Source organism: Malus domestica, chromosome 12 (genome assembly GCF_042453785.1).
Source record: "Malus domestica chromosome 12, GDT2T_hap1".
In the NCBI taxonomy this organism is placed as follows: domain Eukaryota; kingdom Viridiplantae; phylum Streptophyta; class Magnoliopsida; order Rosales; family Rosaceae; genus Malus; species Malus domestica.
The window spans coordinates 19,497,357-19,515,054 of record NC_091672.1 but is presented as its reverse complement, the minus strand read 5'-3'; the positions used below and the strand labels follow the sequence as shown (position 1 = coordinate 19,515,054).

The 17,698-nt window shown below is 37.8% G+C and overlaps 2 protein-coding genes across 2 annotated transcripts; one reads left to right on the top strand and one right to left on the bottom strand.

Moving 5' to 3' along the window:
- Positions 1-1,400: 1,400 nt before the first annotated feature.
- On the bottom strand, positions 1,401-5,231 carry LOC103448318 (probable LRR receptor-like serine/threonine-protein kinase At3g47570). Its single transcript, XM_008387564.4, has 2 exons — positions 2,168-5,231; positions 1,401-2,078 (listed from the first exon to the last, which is right to left on the bottom strand). Exons 1-2 carry the CDS (start codon positions 4,881-4,883, stop codon positions 1,705-1,707), a joined length of 3,090 nt encoding a protein of 1,029 aa, XP_008385786.3. The 5' UTR covers positions 4,884-5,231; the 3' UTR covers positions 1,401-1,704.
- A 7,854-nt stretch (positions 5,232-13,085) lies between these two features.
- Positions 13,086-17,655, top strand: LOC103448316 (uncharacterized). Its single transcript, XM_070809104.1, has 6 exons — positions 13,086-13,385; positions 15,969-16,184; positions 16,277-16,413; positions 16,622-16,669; positions 17,200-17,299; positions 17,408-17,655. The coding sequence occupies exons 1-5, from the start codon at positions 13,086-13,088 to the stop codon at positions 17,264-17,266; spliced, it is 768 nt and encodes a 255-aa protein (XP_070665205.1). The 3' UTR covers positions 17,267-17,299; positions 17,408-17,655.
- Positions 17,656-17,698: the final 43 nt, after the last annotated feature.

Genomic DNA, 17,698 nt, shown 5'->3' with positions numbered 1-17,698 from the left:
TTATGGATTTTAATGAAATGTTTGATCAAGTTGGTTGTGTTCGGAGTTGGTCTTCATGCAATAAAATTGCTTGCTTTGTGGAATGGACTAAGTAGTAAGACAGGATTGATGCCTTAAAACACTGATAACATATTCATCCTGAGAGTGCCATATATTCGGCTTTCAAGGCTGAACCTAATGAATTCAAATTCTTTTGTTTAAGTAGGGTTTTTTGATCTGGATAACACATAAATATTACCTGGATACAGTTGCTTCTTCGTGAAAACAGAATCGCTGGGACTATTATGTGGCAACCTAGTGAATTTTTGTTTTAGTATGTTTGCATGAGCCTTCACAAGAAAGTCAGTAACTGAGGCTGGCATTTGTATTGAGTCTATTGATCGAAGAGAAACAAGCTCCATATGTTCATATGCAGATCGATTCTTCGTATTTTGGAGTTATTATTTCCCCTATGTCAAGTATATACCATCAATATTGGAATGTAATCCAGTACACTTTAGCTCAAAATTAATTTGCTATCACCTGAAATGGACCTGATTTCTATTATCAGGTTTTATTGAAGGAATCCCTCAAACTGCAGCTCCAGAAGATAATTTTCAGGTATGCTGAATGGATCGTGAATGACACATATATGTATATATCATTTGTAAAATACTCTTACTGTACTAGATTTTTATTTTATTCATTCGAAACTATGTTGCAGGTCTTTCCCAGAATACTCTAAATTTGCGACAGTTCGCTGTACTTCTCAAACTGAGGCAATATATTACTTGCGAAGAACAAAGGCTCCTGCCAGAATGGTCAGATTTTGATGCGTGTTCTCCAGTAATCCTGGTATGAGAATAAGATAATGAATTTTTTGAGACCGTGTTTTGTTTACTGGATTCAATTCAACAATTGAAATGTTCATTCCTTTTGTAGCAATGGGTATCCCATTCTTGCTTTTAATCCGAAGTCCTGATAATTCCTTGCTATTGCCAATAATCTCTTTTAACCTTCGTTTTATAATTACAAGTATACCGAACTTTAGCTTCTGACCGTTACAATGGGTAGAAGAATATTTGCGATCAGATCCTATGTTTCCAATAAATCTTTGAAATGATATGCTACTTTAAGATTTTGACTCAAACATCTAATAGGGAAACCTTTTAACTTATGGGTAGAAAGTTTTCCGGTGTTATCATTTCATTCATGTTTTAACTTATGCGTTTGTCATGGACACTATCTTCAGTTCATGAATATTAAAACATTTTTTCGTCCAACTATGTTATAGCATGCGGATTAGTAACACCACATGACTGATTGAGGGTCAAATTGATACCAGTAACAATAGAGATTTTTGTGTTACCTGTGAGACATTCAAATGACATGGTGGGAGAATTGCATCAGCGAACTCGGGATAAAGATAAGAGTCATAGACTTCATTGTAAATTAACCATTAACAAATGAAACATTCTTTTCTTATTCTACTATATGAAATGCTGAGTTCAACCTTACATGATGTCACACAAATTTGATACATATAATATCCTTATTCAAATGATTTCTTGCAGTCCCGTTATCCTAGACCCTGTGGTCGAAAAAAATTGTGGTCACCCACCATTCGATCTTAAGTTCTCCACTGTTGGATTAAGATCGAAAGGTGGTTAATCACAATTTTCTTGCACAACAGTGTCTACGAGAATGGGGCTTACATTTATATTTCTAGCCTCTACCTCTTAAATTGAGATATGATTCTCTAATTTTCTTCAATTTGTTGACAACAACATCCATAAGCATCCGCTTCGGCGGTGATATTGCAGAGCATGAGAGTCCGATTTGAATCACTGTAACTGAGCATTCCTCCAACCTTCTTGCTTCAAGTTGGCTGCCATCTACATCTCCACATTCAATGAGCAATGAAGGGTCAACTATGTCAATGGCATGGTCAGGCATCGCCATGGTAGCGAACTGGCGAATGCTTAGACCATCATTGAACATGTCATCTGTAGGTTTTCTTCCTGTAAATATTTCTAGCAACAATATTCCAAAGCTATAAATATCTCCAAAGATGGAAACTTGACCTCCCATGCCATACTCTGCCATTCAATACTTACATTAGGACTTAATTTGGCCTAGTGATAAAATATTAGGAAGAGAAAACATTGGAAGTGATAGAAACTCATACCTGGAGGAATGTAACCTATCGAACCCCTTAACCCGGTTGACATAGTTTGACTTTGAGATGGATCATCAGACTCTGCCAAGAGGAACCTTGCTAAACCAAAGTCACCAACGTGAGCTACCATATCTTCGTCAAGAAGAACATTACTTGGCTTCATATCACAATGAACAATTGAAGTTTCGCAACGGTGGTGGAGATAATCCAATGCTAAAGCAACATCAATTGCAATATTGAGTCTTTGGATAAGGCTCAATCTCTTGCTTTGAGATTGCTCATCATCTCTCGGATGCAACCACATATCTAGGCTTCCATTCACCATGTACTCAAAAACTAGACTTTTGAAATCTTGACCCTGATTGTCAATGCTTGAGCATGAAGTTATGACCTTGAGAAGATTACGGTGTGTTATTCTTCTCAAAGCTTTGCATTCATTCATAAAACTCTTGGATGCTCCTTGTTGTTGAAGGTTTAATACCTTTACTGCAACTAGAGTTCCATTACCGGGGGCTATTCCTTTGTACACCGAACCAAAACTTCCTGAACCAATAAGATTTTCCCTAGAGAACCCGTTAGTTGATTCAAAAAGTTCTGAGTAAGAGACTCCTGATTTCCAATCCTTATAAGAACGTGAAGTTGTAGGTATACCTCTTCGCTTTTTAAGCATTGAGCAAGCAACAATGGAGCAAGACATAGCAATTATGAAGGCAAGTGCACAAGCTACTGGGATGACTACTTTTCGGGCAAGTAGTCCTCGAGATGAATGAGGCTTTATGTTGGGGCAAGCAGGTAAATGTAATTTCGAGCTGCCACCACAGAGCTTAGGATTTCCAAGAATTGAGAGACCAGTTGCATTTGAAAAAATTCCTTCTTCAGGCATTTTACCCTCGAAATTGTTATATGAAAGGTTGAGATGCCTAAGAAATCTAAACTTGCTTAGAAATTCAGGAATCTGCCCGAATAAGTTATTGCGCGAAAGATCCATCTCTTCCAGGCTTCTTAAACTTTTAAGAGATTGAGGAATTATTCCTTGAAACTCATTACCTCCCAAATACAAACTCACCAGCATAATACAACTGCTAAGGGTTGGGGGAATTTCAGCTGATAAATTGTTTCCTGATACATCTAGCTCTACTAGATTTACCAAAAGACCAACTTCAGACGGTAGTGAACCAATCAAATAATTGTCAGACATTCTCAAAAAAATTGAAAGGGATGAAAGCCCAAAAATCTCTCTAGGTATGGTGCCTGTTAGACTGTTACCATCAAAGTCGAGCTGTAGTAGATTATGGCAATCTCCTAGACTTGGTGGTATATTTCCCGCAAATCTATTGAATTCTAGATGGAGCTTTAACAATGAAGTCAAGTTACCTAGGGACGACGGGATTGGCCCAGAAAGATTGTTGCCGCCCAAAAATATTCCTTTCAACTTCTTAAGCCTCCCAATTTCTTCAGGGAGACTACCACTGAAATAGTTATACTGCATTTGGATGGTGGTCAAGTTTACAAGATTTCCAATACCCAAAGGGATGTTTCCATGTATCAAATTTACCCCCAGAGTAAAAGATCTTAATGTGGTAGAAAGATTGGAAATGGACACAGGCAATTCTCCTCCAAATTGATTTTCCGCAAGAATTAACGACTCAAGACTTGTACAATTAGCCAAGAATTTGAGAAAGTTAAGGTCGCCAGCTTTCCCACTTCCCAGTCTATTTTCACCAAGGTTTAGCTTAACTAAGCTTTGTAAGGATCCAAAATTTTCAGCAGGGAGTGTTCCAGTAAGACCATTTTTAGGAAAGGAAAAAACTTGTAGTCTAGAAGCATTTGACAATGATACAGGAATATTTCCTGTGAATTTGTTGTCACCACCGGCAAATATTTGGAGATTAGGAAGAGTAATGCCAACATTTGGCGGTAGCTCTCCATGCAGTTGGTTTTGAACAACACCAAACATTGATATGGAAGTAATATTATAGATTGAAGCAGGGATTATACCAGAGATATTGCCTCCTTGAAGTGTGAATCTTCGCAGTCTTGTTAGCCGCCCGAGCTCTTTGGGTATGCTTCCTTGCAAGTTGTTAAAGCTAAGATCAAAGTGATGCAGAGAAGAAAAGTTCCCTATCCAAATCGGAATGTTTCCGGTGAGATTGTTATGATCGAACCCCATATGATTTAATTTCAACAAGGAACTGAGTTGGTTTGGAATTGACCCAATAAGCTCATTGTAACGAAACTCAATCGTCTTTAGTTGTGTACACTGGGATAAATTGGTTGGCATTTTCCCACTGAAGGAATTGTGAGACAAGTTGAGAAAGTGCAGGCTTTGCAGATGACCAATTTCTTCAGGAATTTCACCACGAAAGCTGTTGCTTCCTAGGTTGATTCTAGCAAGATAGGAAAGATTTCCTATAGAAGGAGGTAAAGAGCCTGTCAATTTCTGATCTTGCAGGTTCAACATGAGGACTCTTTTAGTGTAATGGTTGCACGCAACGCCTACCCAACCGCAGAAATGGACGGATTCATTCCATGAGCTCATGACATGGAGGGGATCTTGAGTGATGCTTTTCTTGAAGTTGAGTAGTGCCATGCGATCAGTTTCATTTCCAAGACTAGTGCTGGAGAGTGCCGCAGATCCCAGATGCATGCTCATGCATAAAAGAATGATGCCATGAAAGAGTTTAACCAAACTCAGCCTGCCTCCAGTAGTACGTGCATGCTCCATCCTCACCAAAATATAGATTCCAAATAAGAAACTCTGTTTTTTTTCTCTCTTTTGGCTGTGAAATTAGAAATCAAGTTTCGTTTACATGAATGCATACGAAACACAAATACACGATATATCTTATCACATAGAACATAATCTTAACTGAATTATAGGCAGTGATTGCGAGGAGACTGAAAATAGTCCACAGCTCCCACCGTGTCTAGCAAGGAATTGGAAGAGCAAATTAGTCTGCAGCTCCAAGGTCTTTGTCCTCACAGTCAAATTGGGCACAATTACAGGCCCTACCTCGGGACGGAATCACCGAGTGACTGATTGCATGATGAAGACTTAACTAATATTTTACGTGTTTGAAGGGTTCGAATGGTTTTCTAATTGGTGAAGAGTAAACTAAGATTTACGTGTTCATTGGGCCTTAGTTTTGTCCTTGTTCTAATGACCCAAAAGAGAAGTATAGGGAAAAATAGAACTTGAAGAATTTTGAGATAGCTAGCTAGTAAATGTGACGACCACCGAAAGTGAGCTCCCATCTAGCGAAGACTTGGAAGACCAAATTCTGGCCCTTTTGATGGGAAGGACTTACAAGTTCCAAATACACCTTTTAGTATGCTACCGTTGTGATGCCACGGTTGTGTTTGTTATCAACAATACAGTGTTACGTGTAAGCATCTTTTCACATTGTCGGATTGTTTTTGTAGGAAACACTTCTACTCATAAAGACTTCTACTAAAAGTACTTTCATTAGAAACATGTTCAAATTTGTTTATTACTAAAATTCAATTGCTTTTATAATAACTTGGAAGTGTTTATTGAATAAGCACCAACTCTTTAGAAAGTACTTCTATGAGCCAGATGCATTTTTAAGTTTTCTACCAAACTTAATCAGAAATGCTTGTAATTGTCATAAAATGTTATTAGTCTTCCAAAAACAATTCCAAACATCCTCTCAATCCACATCTGTCGATGGCCTACCACTCAATGCACTACCTACTTTATTAGTTTTCACATTCAAGATGTTTGTTAATTTGGACTCATACTTATTTTCTATACCTGCAGGGCCTACCACTCAATGCACTACCTACTTTATTAGTTTAATCTCATCAGTCATCCCAAAGTGCTTTACAAAACATTTGAGCATTGTCATATCTCATATACTCTAGTCTCTAGCTGATAATCCGCAAAAAACTAGCAAAGGCCATGGAAAAGCGACAATCAAATGTGTACAAGATTATTGGCGATCAAATCTGGATTAATTACCAGTAAGCTTTGAAATGATAAGTTACATTGGAAGTTAAACTCAAACATCGAAGCGTAGCTCGGAAGACGCAAAACTGACAACAAGGCTGGCATAATGCAAGTCTAGTCGTTGGTATCATAATAGAGCCTATAATATGTCCTTTTGAAGAGAACAACACAAGTTTGACTAAAATCCTTCGTTTACTATTTCAAAGCAGAGCTTATGTTATAGGGATACTTTTAGAACTTTGTTAATTGTTTGTTTTATTTCCTATTTGAACATTAGGGTTTGGTTTTATGTTTTGAAAGTATAAATACATCTTATTGGTGTAAGGATTGATGCTTATTATCAATCAAACGTGAGTTTACTCTCTCTTTCTTCCTAGTGAATTTAGGGTTGCTGGTTGTTTTCTAGAGAAGGATTGTCGTCACAGTATCACACAATTGTGTGCACTGGGATAAATTGGCTGGAATTTTTCCGTTGAAGGAATTGTGAGACAAGTTGAGAACGTGTAGGCTTTGCAGACGGCCAATTTCTTCAGGAATTTCACCATGAAAATTGTTGCTTACTAGGTTGATTCTAGGAAAATAGGAAAGATTTCCTATAGAAGGAGGTAAAGAGCCTGCCAATTTTTTTATCTTGCAGGTTAAACATCAAGACTCTTTTGCAAAATATTAGCGAAATCGGAAATGTTTGAGTTATCTAATTGAGGTTAAAGAAATTGACGAACACTATGTTATAAGAAATATTGAAATTTTATCAAGACAATCAAATGACTAAATGTTTTCGAGTTTAGATTGCCTTTTTGCAAGGATGATCTATGAATGAAGACTTGAAAAATAAACAATTAGGCTGTTGAAGTTCGATATAGTATGGACCCGCCAACTAGTTCTCATCTTTATATACAAAAAATGGGGATCCCTTTGAATGAAGACTCTCATTATTTTATAGTCGCAACTGCCTTGTAATTTAAATGATTAAGAACATTCACCTTTTTATTGTTCAAAAGCCAAAAAAGAAGAAAAGAACATTCACTTTTACAGTTGGTGTCCTATGATGTAGTTTTCTTCCCTGCAACACTTGGGTAAAAAGAAAAATAGTACTCTCAATGCCTATGGTTATTGCGACGAATGTACAAAACTTATTTATTTTTTAGGTGCACCATTAGGGTCCGCATGAGAGAATTTCAATAACGTTATATACTTATTTTGCTTCATTCGGGGGTGGTCAATTGGCCACCCCCACTTGATGTGCACCAGTAGAGTTCGCAAAGAGAATTTCCGTACAATAAATACTTATTTTGGTTCATTAGGCCGATCGGCCGATCACCCACACTAACACCCCCCGATGTGCACCAAAAGAGTTCGCATGAAAGAATTTCCATACATTGTATACTTGTTTAGCTTCACTTGGGCCTGCTCACAAGAAGACTATTCATTATTTTGGACCGAGCTTAAGACATTTCAAACATGTGCTTTTCTCAAGCCCAATTTAATGAAGGGCGTGTCTTGCAGACAATCCATGTGGACAAGGATCTAACGGCTGAAAATGGATGAGCTAATGAGTAGAACTGGGTCGTTGTGACCGGTGCATTTAGAAAATTCAAAATTTTTTATTCAGTTAGCATGTTTTTGTTTGATGGAGGGAAACAGGGGGCAAGTAGGTTGGCCGTTGCGCGCATTGAAGAGGGAAAAAGAGGGGAAGAGAGGCAGACATAGGGAGTTGGAGTTTGGAATGGATTTGCGATAGATCGAAGTTGGGCTGCAGTTGCGACTTGGTAATCCCATGACTTTAAATTTTTTTTGTTCACTGGGTGTGTTTGTGACGGCTAGGGAGGGGTAAATTAGGATTTTCTCTGCCTAGGAAGAAGGGCAGAAAGATGGAAGTGTTGAAGGGTGTGTGCGCGCTCGATTTATAAAGGATTGAAGATGTGCTTGGATTGGAGTTGACACGGTCGGTTCACTCACAAAGCAACAAGCAATAAAACCAAAAACGGATAAAACAGCTAAACTGTAAGACAAGTAAGCCTTTCCAGACCATACAAGTGCATGGCGAGCCCATACAAAGGGTTTGGTCAGAAGAAACCCAGATTTTGAAGGTGAGTGTTTGAATAATTGCAGAACCTATGTTATAATGCATTTCCATTAAAGTGTGGTTTTTTTTTTTTTAACCTGGGATTTGAAAACATAATGGTCAGTGGCTATCAGTGGATTTGGTTGAAATCGTGAAAGTGGATTTTAGATATATAGGTGTAAACGTTGTTCTAGCTTATGGTAAGTTGTGTTGTGCTTATGTAACTTTGTTGTAGGTAGACATTGAAGTATAATTCGATTAGGGGGGGTGAGGTAGAAGTACAAGAAATTGTCGTCGACAGAGAGGACGTAGATGCAGGGATGAATTAGGTGCTAGAAGGGTTGAATTTGTGGTACCAAGAGTAGATGAAAAGTTGAGACCGAAATTGAGAATGGAGTTTGATTTGTTAAATGAAGGGTATAGGTTTACAACAATTATGCACTTGCAGCGGGGTTTGGGATTCGGGAATATAGTAATAGAAAGTCCATTGATGATAAATGTTGGTTAAGAAAAGAATTTGGTTGTTGCAAACAAGGGAAAAAGAGGGAAGAAAAGAATTTAGTAGACTATTGAGTTTCTTAATAGATACAATGATAGGCACACATGCAATGGCTTAGGGTTTCCAATCATAACGTTTCATAAGCCGTCATAAAAAACATGCCCGTTGGGAAAGACGTGTGCATGGAATACTGCCATGATTGCCACCCATTGAGCGTCACATTTGTCCGCCTTCACATAACTCAAATACTCTTCTAACATTATTGAAAACCCAACCGGTAAATTGCACAATGTTGTTTGGCTTCAGCAATAGAATATTGAAAACCCAACCTGCAAATTGCACGATGCTGTTTGGCTTCAGCAATAGAACTAAACTTGGCCATCGCTGCAACTTCTTCCTATCCACGACAATCAATCTCTATGCCCCAACTTCCTACGATGCTATTTGGCTTCAGCAATAGAACTGAACTTGGCCATCGTTACAATTTCTTCCTATCCACGACGATCAATCTCTATGCCCCATATTCATCATATTAGACATATGAGAAGGAACCATGTTCATCATGGAAGGCATAGGATTCATATACTGAGGCTGCATAGAACCAAGAAAAACAACATTCATGGTAATCAACTGTGACTGATTGTTTCTTGCTTTATTTTTGTAGAAGCATGTTTTTGCAATATGATTATTCCTGTCACAAATTTGGCATTTCTCAAAATCAGAATCAACATCTCTATATATGCAAGTAGCAGCATTATGACCTTGTTGATTATATAACTAACAAGTGACATTAGACAATGAAGCACCATTATTAATCTGAGATGGATTACCAAGAATTCCAAGAGCATAGTCATGAACAATTGGTTTGGAATTATAATACATATGGCCTTGATTGTTGTAATACTTTTGCCCTTGATTATATGCAGTTTTGCCTTTACCTTTATACTTTGACTTATTCCATCATTGTAGAATTGAGATTGTCCAGAATTCCCATGAAAGCCATTTGAGTTCTGAAATCTAGAATTGATAGACCCTTGATATGCAGAAGATGAAGCCCCAAAGTTAGAATCTTGATTTTTAACCATCATTGCAGTAGGAAATGAACTGCAAGAATTGCTCTCAATTGTTGCTTCCTCTGCAAGTAACTGAGCACGAAACTCTTTAAGTGCAAATACATTCCCTCTTCCTCAAATTACGCACCTGAAGGTGTTGTATTCAGCCGGAAGACCATTAAGTGCTAAGATTACAATATCCTCATCTTCAAACTTGATTCCAGCAGCAACAAGGTAATCCCTTGCTACTTTCATGCGTTGCAGATACACATTCACAGAATCAGACCCTTTCTTGATTGTTTGAAGATTAGACTTAAGTTGAAAAATAGAAGTCTTGCTAACAATAGAGAACTCTTGGAGACGCACCCATAAGTCTCTTGCACTTGTATTTCCAATTACACAAGAGATAGCCATAGAAGACAAGGTTGCGGTAATGAGTTGCATCAAAGCCCTGTCATGCATCTTCCAAACCTTATAATCATCAAATTCAATTGTTGGACCCAACCCAGTATAAGCTGATAGGTTCACAAATCTCAGGACCTTATTCAACCTGCAAGTAACAATAGAAATGGCAAATGGAGAAGACAAAGTAGAAGTGAGCAAAGGTCCAATACATTTTGTTTGTAAATTCTGATCTGTTTACAATGGTGAGAGCTAGTGCTCTTATACAAGTCACAATTCATTATGCTAGCTGGCTAATCATAACAAACTTCACTAAAACAGGAATAAGCCTAATAATCCCAAGATTAAAACCTTTAATAGTGATTAAGCTAATCACTAATTACAGATCATATCAGAAACAACCTCAAAGTCGCTGGAGCAAGAAGATGAAAACTAAGAAGGGCACGGATTTGTACCATCAACAAAATCCATGATCCCATATCCTTCAAGCATCAACTTCATCTGAAAATGCCATTGAAGATAGTTGGTATCATCCAACTTAACAGAAACCGATGTTGACACCGACGAAATCAACCCAGTGATTGGGGATTGCAAGATTTGCAGTTGATTAGCAGTGACCATGTTGAAAAGAATTCATTGAGGAAAATGAACAAACACTTGGCGGGTAAGAATTTGAAGAGGAAAGATCATAAAGACGAGCAAGAATCAAGAACCCAGAAAATCACAAAGAACACAGAATCTCAGAGAAGTAGACGTCGAAATGTAGCGGAAGCATGAGAAACTAGAATCGAAGAAGCTTACAATCTAAGCTTTAATGGTGAGTGACGCCATGTTAAACATGGTGTAGAAACATGAAGAACTAAGAAGAAAGAAGAAGAAGAAAAAGAAGAAGGAGATACTCAAAGAGGAAGAAAGCACTTTTATCATATATTTTCTTAATAGTCAATTACACACTCAATTCAGACTTCTATAGTCTTATCTTCTTACAACAAGCTCAACTGTATCCTAATCTTTACAGTTAGGACTAACAAATTCTTGTAATCCAACCACTCTAATATTGACAAATGTCACAATCTAAAGGGTTCTGTTATATACTCTAACTACCCTATAAACATGGGGACTATTAATCTAATTAAACCAATATTATATAGTTGCAAGGCCATGTAATTCAAATGGTTAAGAACATTCACTTTTGCACTTAGTATTCTATGATGTATTTATTCTTCCCCACAACATTTGGGTAAAAAGAAAAATAGTACTCTTAATGCCTATTGTTACTCCGACAAACATACAAAATCTATTTAGTTATTACGTGCACCATTATAGTCTACAGGAGAGAATTTCAATAACGTTATATACTTATTTTGTTTCATTGGGGGCAGTGAATTGGCCACCCGCAATTAATGTGAACCAGTAGAGCTCGCAAAGAGAATTTTCGTACATTGCATACTTATTTTGCTCCATTAGGCCGACCGACTAAGCACTCACACTAACACCCTGATGTGCACCAAGAGAGTCCGCATGAGAGAATTTCAGTACATTGTATACTTGTTTTGCTTCACTTGGGCATGCCCACAGAAGAGAAGACTAATCATTATTTTGGGTTGAGCTTAAAACATTTTCAGCCTGGGCTTTCCTCAAGATCGATATAATGAAAGAAAAGCAATAGTCCACTCTGTGTTTGTTGCACCGGACTATCTCGAATTGGATTAACTTCATCGACTAAGCTGTATTGGTTTGGCATGGTCTAACTAGTATAAGAATAATAAAGAGTTTGATGCGGTGTTGGACGAAGTTATGGACTAAATTATTTTTTAAATCTAAATATTATTTTGTCATTTCATCATTATCTCTTCCCCTACCTTTCCTTTTCTTTTTTTTTTTCTTTCTTTTCCCTTTTATTTTCATTTTCTTTTGCCCTCATTTTCCCGAATATTCCTCCTTTCCAGAGGCTTCTGGGTATTTCTGTTCTTTACTTTTCATTTTCTCTTCCCCTTCGAATTTGGGAACCAGGCACAACCCGATGTGAGAAAACGTCGCCGCTGGAAGAGGTCCCTGATTACCAAAAATAATCCTAATATTCGGGATCATACTCGTCTAGATTTTCAAAATCAAAGCCTGGGGAGGATTCCCACTGTTCCTTTGCCATAAAGACTTTGCGCCAGCACTCAGCGCATTTATCCACTCAAATGAACAGTAATAGACCCCAATAAACAGTAATAGACCAAAGCATCTCCATCCCTAAAAAAAAATAGGCTGGTCAATTTATTAAAATATTATTATTTTTATTATAAAATAATAATTTAATTTTTACTTTTTGACTTCTTCTTCCCTTCCATCTCCTGCAACTTCCCATCTCTTCCACACACAAAAAACCCGACTTAGGTGTGGTTGAATCCCAACCCCAAAACTCACTGCTCCAACCCCAAAACTCCCCAAAACTCACTGCAACTTCCCATCCCTTCGCCAGAAACTCACTGCAACCCAATTTAATTTTTTAATTTCTGACTTCTTCTCTCTGACTCCCTTCTTCTTCTTCTCTCTGACTCCCGTCTTCTTCTTCTTCTTCCTACTTTTTTTTGTTCCAATCTAGGATTTGTTCAGATGTGAAAATTAGAACGTGGGTTGTGATTAATCAGTGAAATTAACATCTGGGTTTTGCTAAAGCTTCGAAATTTCAATCTAAACCTTGATTAATTAAATAAATAATTGGGAGAAAATGGATTTAGGGAAGAGGGGGCAATACATACAGAGTCGTGGTGCGGAGTTGAAGGATTTGTGGTGAGGATAACAGAGAGCGTGGCAATGAAGAGGAGAGAGAACATAGCCGAGACAAAGATCCGGTACGAGAAGAAGCTCCGGAGGCTGAACCCGCCAAAACCCGACCCTCCTCCTCGGCTGCCTCGCATGGGCTCCTCCTCGGTAGCCATGACGTTAGCATGGCGTCAGATGAGCCGTCTCCTACCTCTGTCGATTTTAGGCCGGTATCTTGCCTGGCTTGGGCTGGGTACCAGTCAAAATGCGCCGCTGAAGTGGATAGCCTGGGTGCCGGGCTGGTTTTTTTGCTGGATGCTGGCCTATCAGTTCCCCGATGGAACTGCTCTAAAGAATGTCCTCGTCTTCCTGCTTTGAACCCGTGGCAGAGAGCAAACAACGCAGTCGCTGGATCTGATTTTGCTCACTTAGGGAGACACTGTTGCAGTGGAGCAGGACGAGGAGAGAGTGAGAGTGGTTTGGTGGTGTGATTTTGTTGGATAGCAGAGAGCAAAGGAAGTGGAGGGAGGGCATAGTAGTCCCACGGTTATTAAGGGTCTCGCTAAGACCTCCTAGCGAAGAAGTTTGTTGGTGCTGAGTCCCCAGTCTCATTACTCTTAATCCAAGCACCGTACAAACACAGAACTAGGCTGATAAATTATCATGTCCAGTCCAGTGATTGTTAGCTCTTGTTTGGTAGTTCGGATTGTACTGATGATTTCAGTAGGATAGAATAATTAATCATAGGATAATACTGACTAAATTCCAGCGTTTGAGAACTTCGAACTTTTATTTTGTTAAGAGAAAATTGGTGATCCGCTGGCTTCCTCGTATCCCATTGTGGTCTCTAATCCATTGAGACCTTAATCCACATCAGAAATACCGTCTTTGAAATCCCAGCAGCCATTACACCTCACCCACATGAAATCTTTCCCAATTTTGAATTTAATTCCCTCACATCAACAAAATCAATTAGCAATTAAGCCACAAGCCGAAATATTCGAACCACCACCATAGATGTCAGAACAGAAACGAAGGTCGCCATGCTCAGGAACAGAGGTCACGATGCCCTGGGTTCGATCTGCTACCTTCGGTACTCTGTTCGCATCTACTTGATGTGGATCGTTCAATATGATATCTATCTTAATCTTTTTTTGCATCTGCTTGGTGTTGATCAGAGGTCGCGATGCCCAAGAGCAGATGGCAGGATAGGTTGGAGAAAAATGGGCGTGATTTTTCTTTGGCCTTGTCCGACTAATAGTACCAAGGTTTTGGAGTGGATAATTAAGCGAGTGGGAGGGGTATTAAAATGGTGGGGCTGGATTAAGGGGTATTAAAATGGTGCGGCTGGATTAAATGATTTGGTGCTTATTTAATACAAAATTTACCAAACATCAGTTTTGTATTCTTAGTATATCCGATGGTCTTATATGACGTGCCAAACGAAACCTTAGTGGTATTTAGTCTCATTACAAGCGTCATATTACATTATAATTGTATTATACTTGGACGTGATTGTATATTTTTCTATTAAAATTTCCAATTAGTAGTATTAGGTTTAAATGTTGTGAGAAGTCTTGTCCAATATTTATATAATATTGACGCAATCTTTATTTCAGTTTGATATATCACTAATCTCGAGAGAATTTGAACAAAAACAGAGAAATCTAGAAATAATCGAATATAATTTGTTGGTGGTTTTATTCTATATTGCTGTTTGTATGGATTCCAAGAGAAATTCCATCAGAACTTGCAAATATATTTGCTCTTGATTGAAGTTGTGAAGAACAGAAGCATATAAGTTCAAGTATTTATGTCTCTTTAACCCGAACAATTCAAGTTTTACGTACCCGTAATCGGAATCAATTTACGGAATTGGATTCTGATTACGGGATACACCTTTGTTTACGTAATCTTGGGGAATCAAAATACATGGGGGGTCCACACGAATTAAGGAATCCAACTCCTAATTTTGGAGGAATTGGACTCCCTACATGAGGGAGGTATTTCAATTCCTTGACACTTGAGGAATCCGGAATGGATTTCTTTTACCAATTATGCCCTCACTTGTTTCTTATTATCCCAACATTGCCCTTCATTTGACACTCATTATGCCATCTTTTAATAAATAAATAAAACCTATTTATATATTTTTATATAGATGAATTTAATTAAGAATTTAATTTAATTTATTAGTATGAAAATAATTTATTTATGTAAGGGCAATTTAGTAATCAACCTAGTTTTCATTTCGATTAAAGTGAATTATTAAACAATTTATATTGACTCAACATCATTTCTACCATCTTTTAATAAATAAATAAAACCTATTTATATATTTTTATATAGATGAATTTTATTATATAAATTTAATTAAGAATTTAATTTAATTAATTAGTATGAAAATAATTTATTTATGTAAGGGCAATTTAGTAATCAACCTAATTTTCATTCCGATTGAAGTGAATTAGTAAACAACTTATATGAATTCAACATCATTCCTACTCCGATTCCAAACAGTTTTAGTAAACAATTTTAACAGGAATCTGATTCTGATTCCACCTCATTTCAATTCCTCTTCAATCCAATTCCTCCTCAATTCAATTCCTCTCAATTTGATTACGGATTAGTAAACGCGACATTATAGAGTTGCAACGGCCTTGTAATTCAAATGGTTAAGAACATTTAATTTTGCACTTAGTGTTTTATAATGTATTTATTCTTTCCTGCAACACTTAAGTAAAAAGAAAAATAGTACTCTCGATGCCTATGGTCACTTCGACAAACATAAAAAAATTATTTATTTATTACGTGCACCATTAGAGTCCGCATGATAGAATTTCCGTACATTGTATACTTGTTTAGCTTCACTTGGGCCTTATCATAGAAGGCTATTCATTCTTTTGGGCTGAGCTTAAGACATTTCAAACCTGGGCTTTCCTCCAAGCCTAATATAATGAAATAAAAGCCACAGCCCACTATAAGCTTACCAGGGGCAAAATATATAATTTCGCTACAATTACGGGCACTTCTCAAATTCCTCTTTTTCAAAACGACAACCACCATAGAACAAAAATTTGGAAGCTCGGTCTTCTTCGCGCTGCAATCATGTCCAACGTCGCAGCCCGTATGGCCGTGGCGCAGAACTGCACCTTCCCTTCGGTCTTCTGCGAACCGGGGAGACGGTTATCAACGAAAGCGGAGAACCCAACTCAAGACCCCGCCGTCCGATCAGATGCACGACGCCTCACCGATCGATCCATTTCTTCGAACCCCAACCGCAGGTAAACTGACCTGCCGACGGCCGACTGCCACGGACATTTCTCATTTCTCATTTCTTTGGTGAATCTGGTAATGTGTATATATGATATTTTAGGGTTTGGTGTATGGGAAGCTGCTCGGAAACTCGAGGAATACGCTGAAGAACGATGTTGTGAATATGCTGGAAGGCTGTAATTTGAGGCTGGAGGATGTTAAAGTTGATTACAATCAAGCCTTTACGTCGATGGGGATGTAAATTGCGTATTCTCTATTTTGTTTATTTTCCAGTAAATTGATAATTTGTTATGCAATGCAATAGATAAATTTGTGTAGATGCTACAAAATTGTTTGGTTGATGATTTGGGTATGCATTTCGGTTGTTAGGGTAGTGCAGTTCCAGTCATGGAAAGCTTTTGATAATGCAGCTAGGGTATGCTGATTCTGGGTTTGTGAATGACAGGCTAACCGATCGCAGTGGGACAATCTTACTTCCTATGATGGAAAAACTGTAAGTCAAGGTTTTCTATTGCATGCTAATTATTGTTTTTAATGAAATGTTTGATCAAGTTGGTCGTGTTCGGAGTTGGTCTTCATGCAACAAAATTGCTTGCTTTGTGGAATGGACTTAGTAGTAAGACAGGATTGATGCCTTCAAACACTGATAACATATTCATCCTCAGAGTGCCATATATTCGGCTTTCAAGGCTGAACCTAATGAATTCAAATTCTTTTGTTTAAGTAGGGTTTTTTGATCTGGATACAGTTGCTTCTTCGTGAAAACAGAATCGCTGGAACTATTATGTGGCAACCTAGTGAATTTTTGCTTTAGTATGTTTGCATGAGCCTTCGCAAGAAAGTCAGTAACTGAGGCTGGCGTATGTATTGAGTCTATTGATCGAAGAGAAACAGGCTCCATATATGCAGATCGATTCTTTGTATTTTGGAGTTATTATTTCCCCTACGTCAAGTATATGCCATCAATACTTGAATGTAATCTAATTTGCTATCACATGAAATGGACTTGATTTCTATTATCAGGTTTTACTCAAGGAATCCCTCAAACTGCAGCTCCAGAAGATGTAGAACGATTTTTGTCTGGTTGTGAATACAACTCGTCTTCCCTCCAGATAGTTTTCAGGTATGCTGAATGGATTGTGAATGACCACACATATATGTATATATATCATTTGTAAAATACTTTTACTGTACTAGATTTTTATTTTATTCATTCGAAACTATGTTGCAGGTCTTTCCCAGAATCCTCTAAATTTGCGACAGTTCGCTGTACTTCTCAAACTGTGGTAATATATGCATTACTTGCTAAGAAAAAAGGCCCCTGCCAGAATGGTCAGATTTTGATGCGCGCTCTCCAGTAATCCTGGTTTGAGATAAGATTATGTATTTTTTGAGACCGTGTTTTGTTTACTGGATTCAATTCAACAATTGAAATGTTCATTCCTTTTGTAGCAATGGGTATCCCATTCTTGCTTTTAATCCTTGCTATTGCCAATAATCTCTTTTAATCTTTGTTTTATAA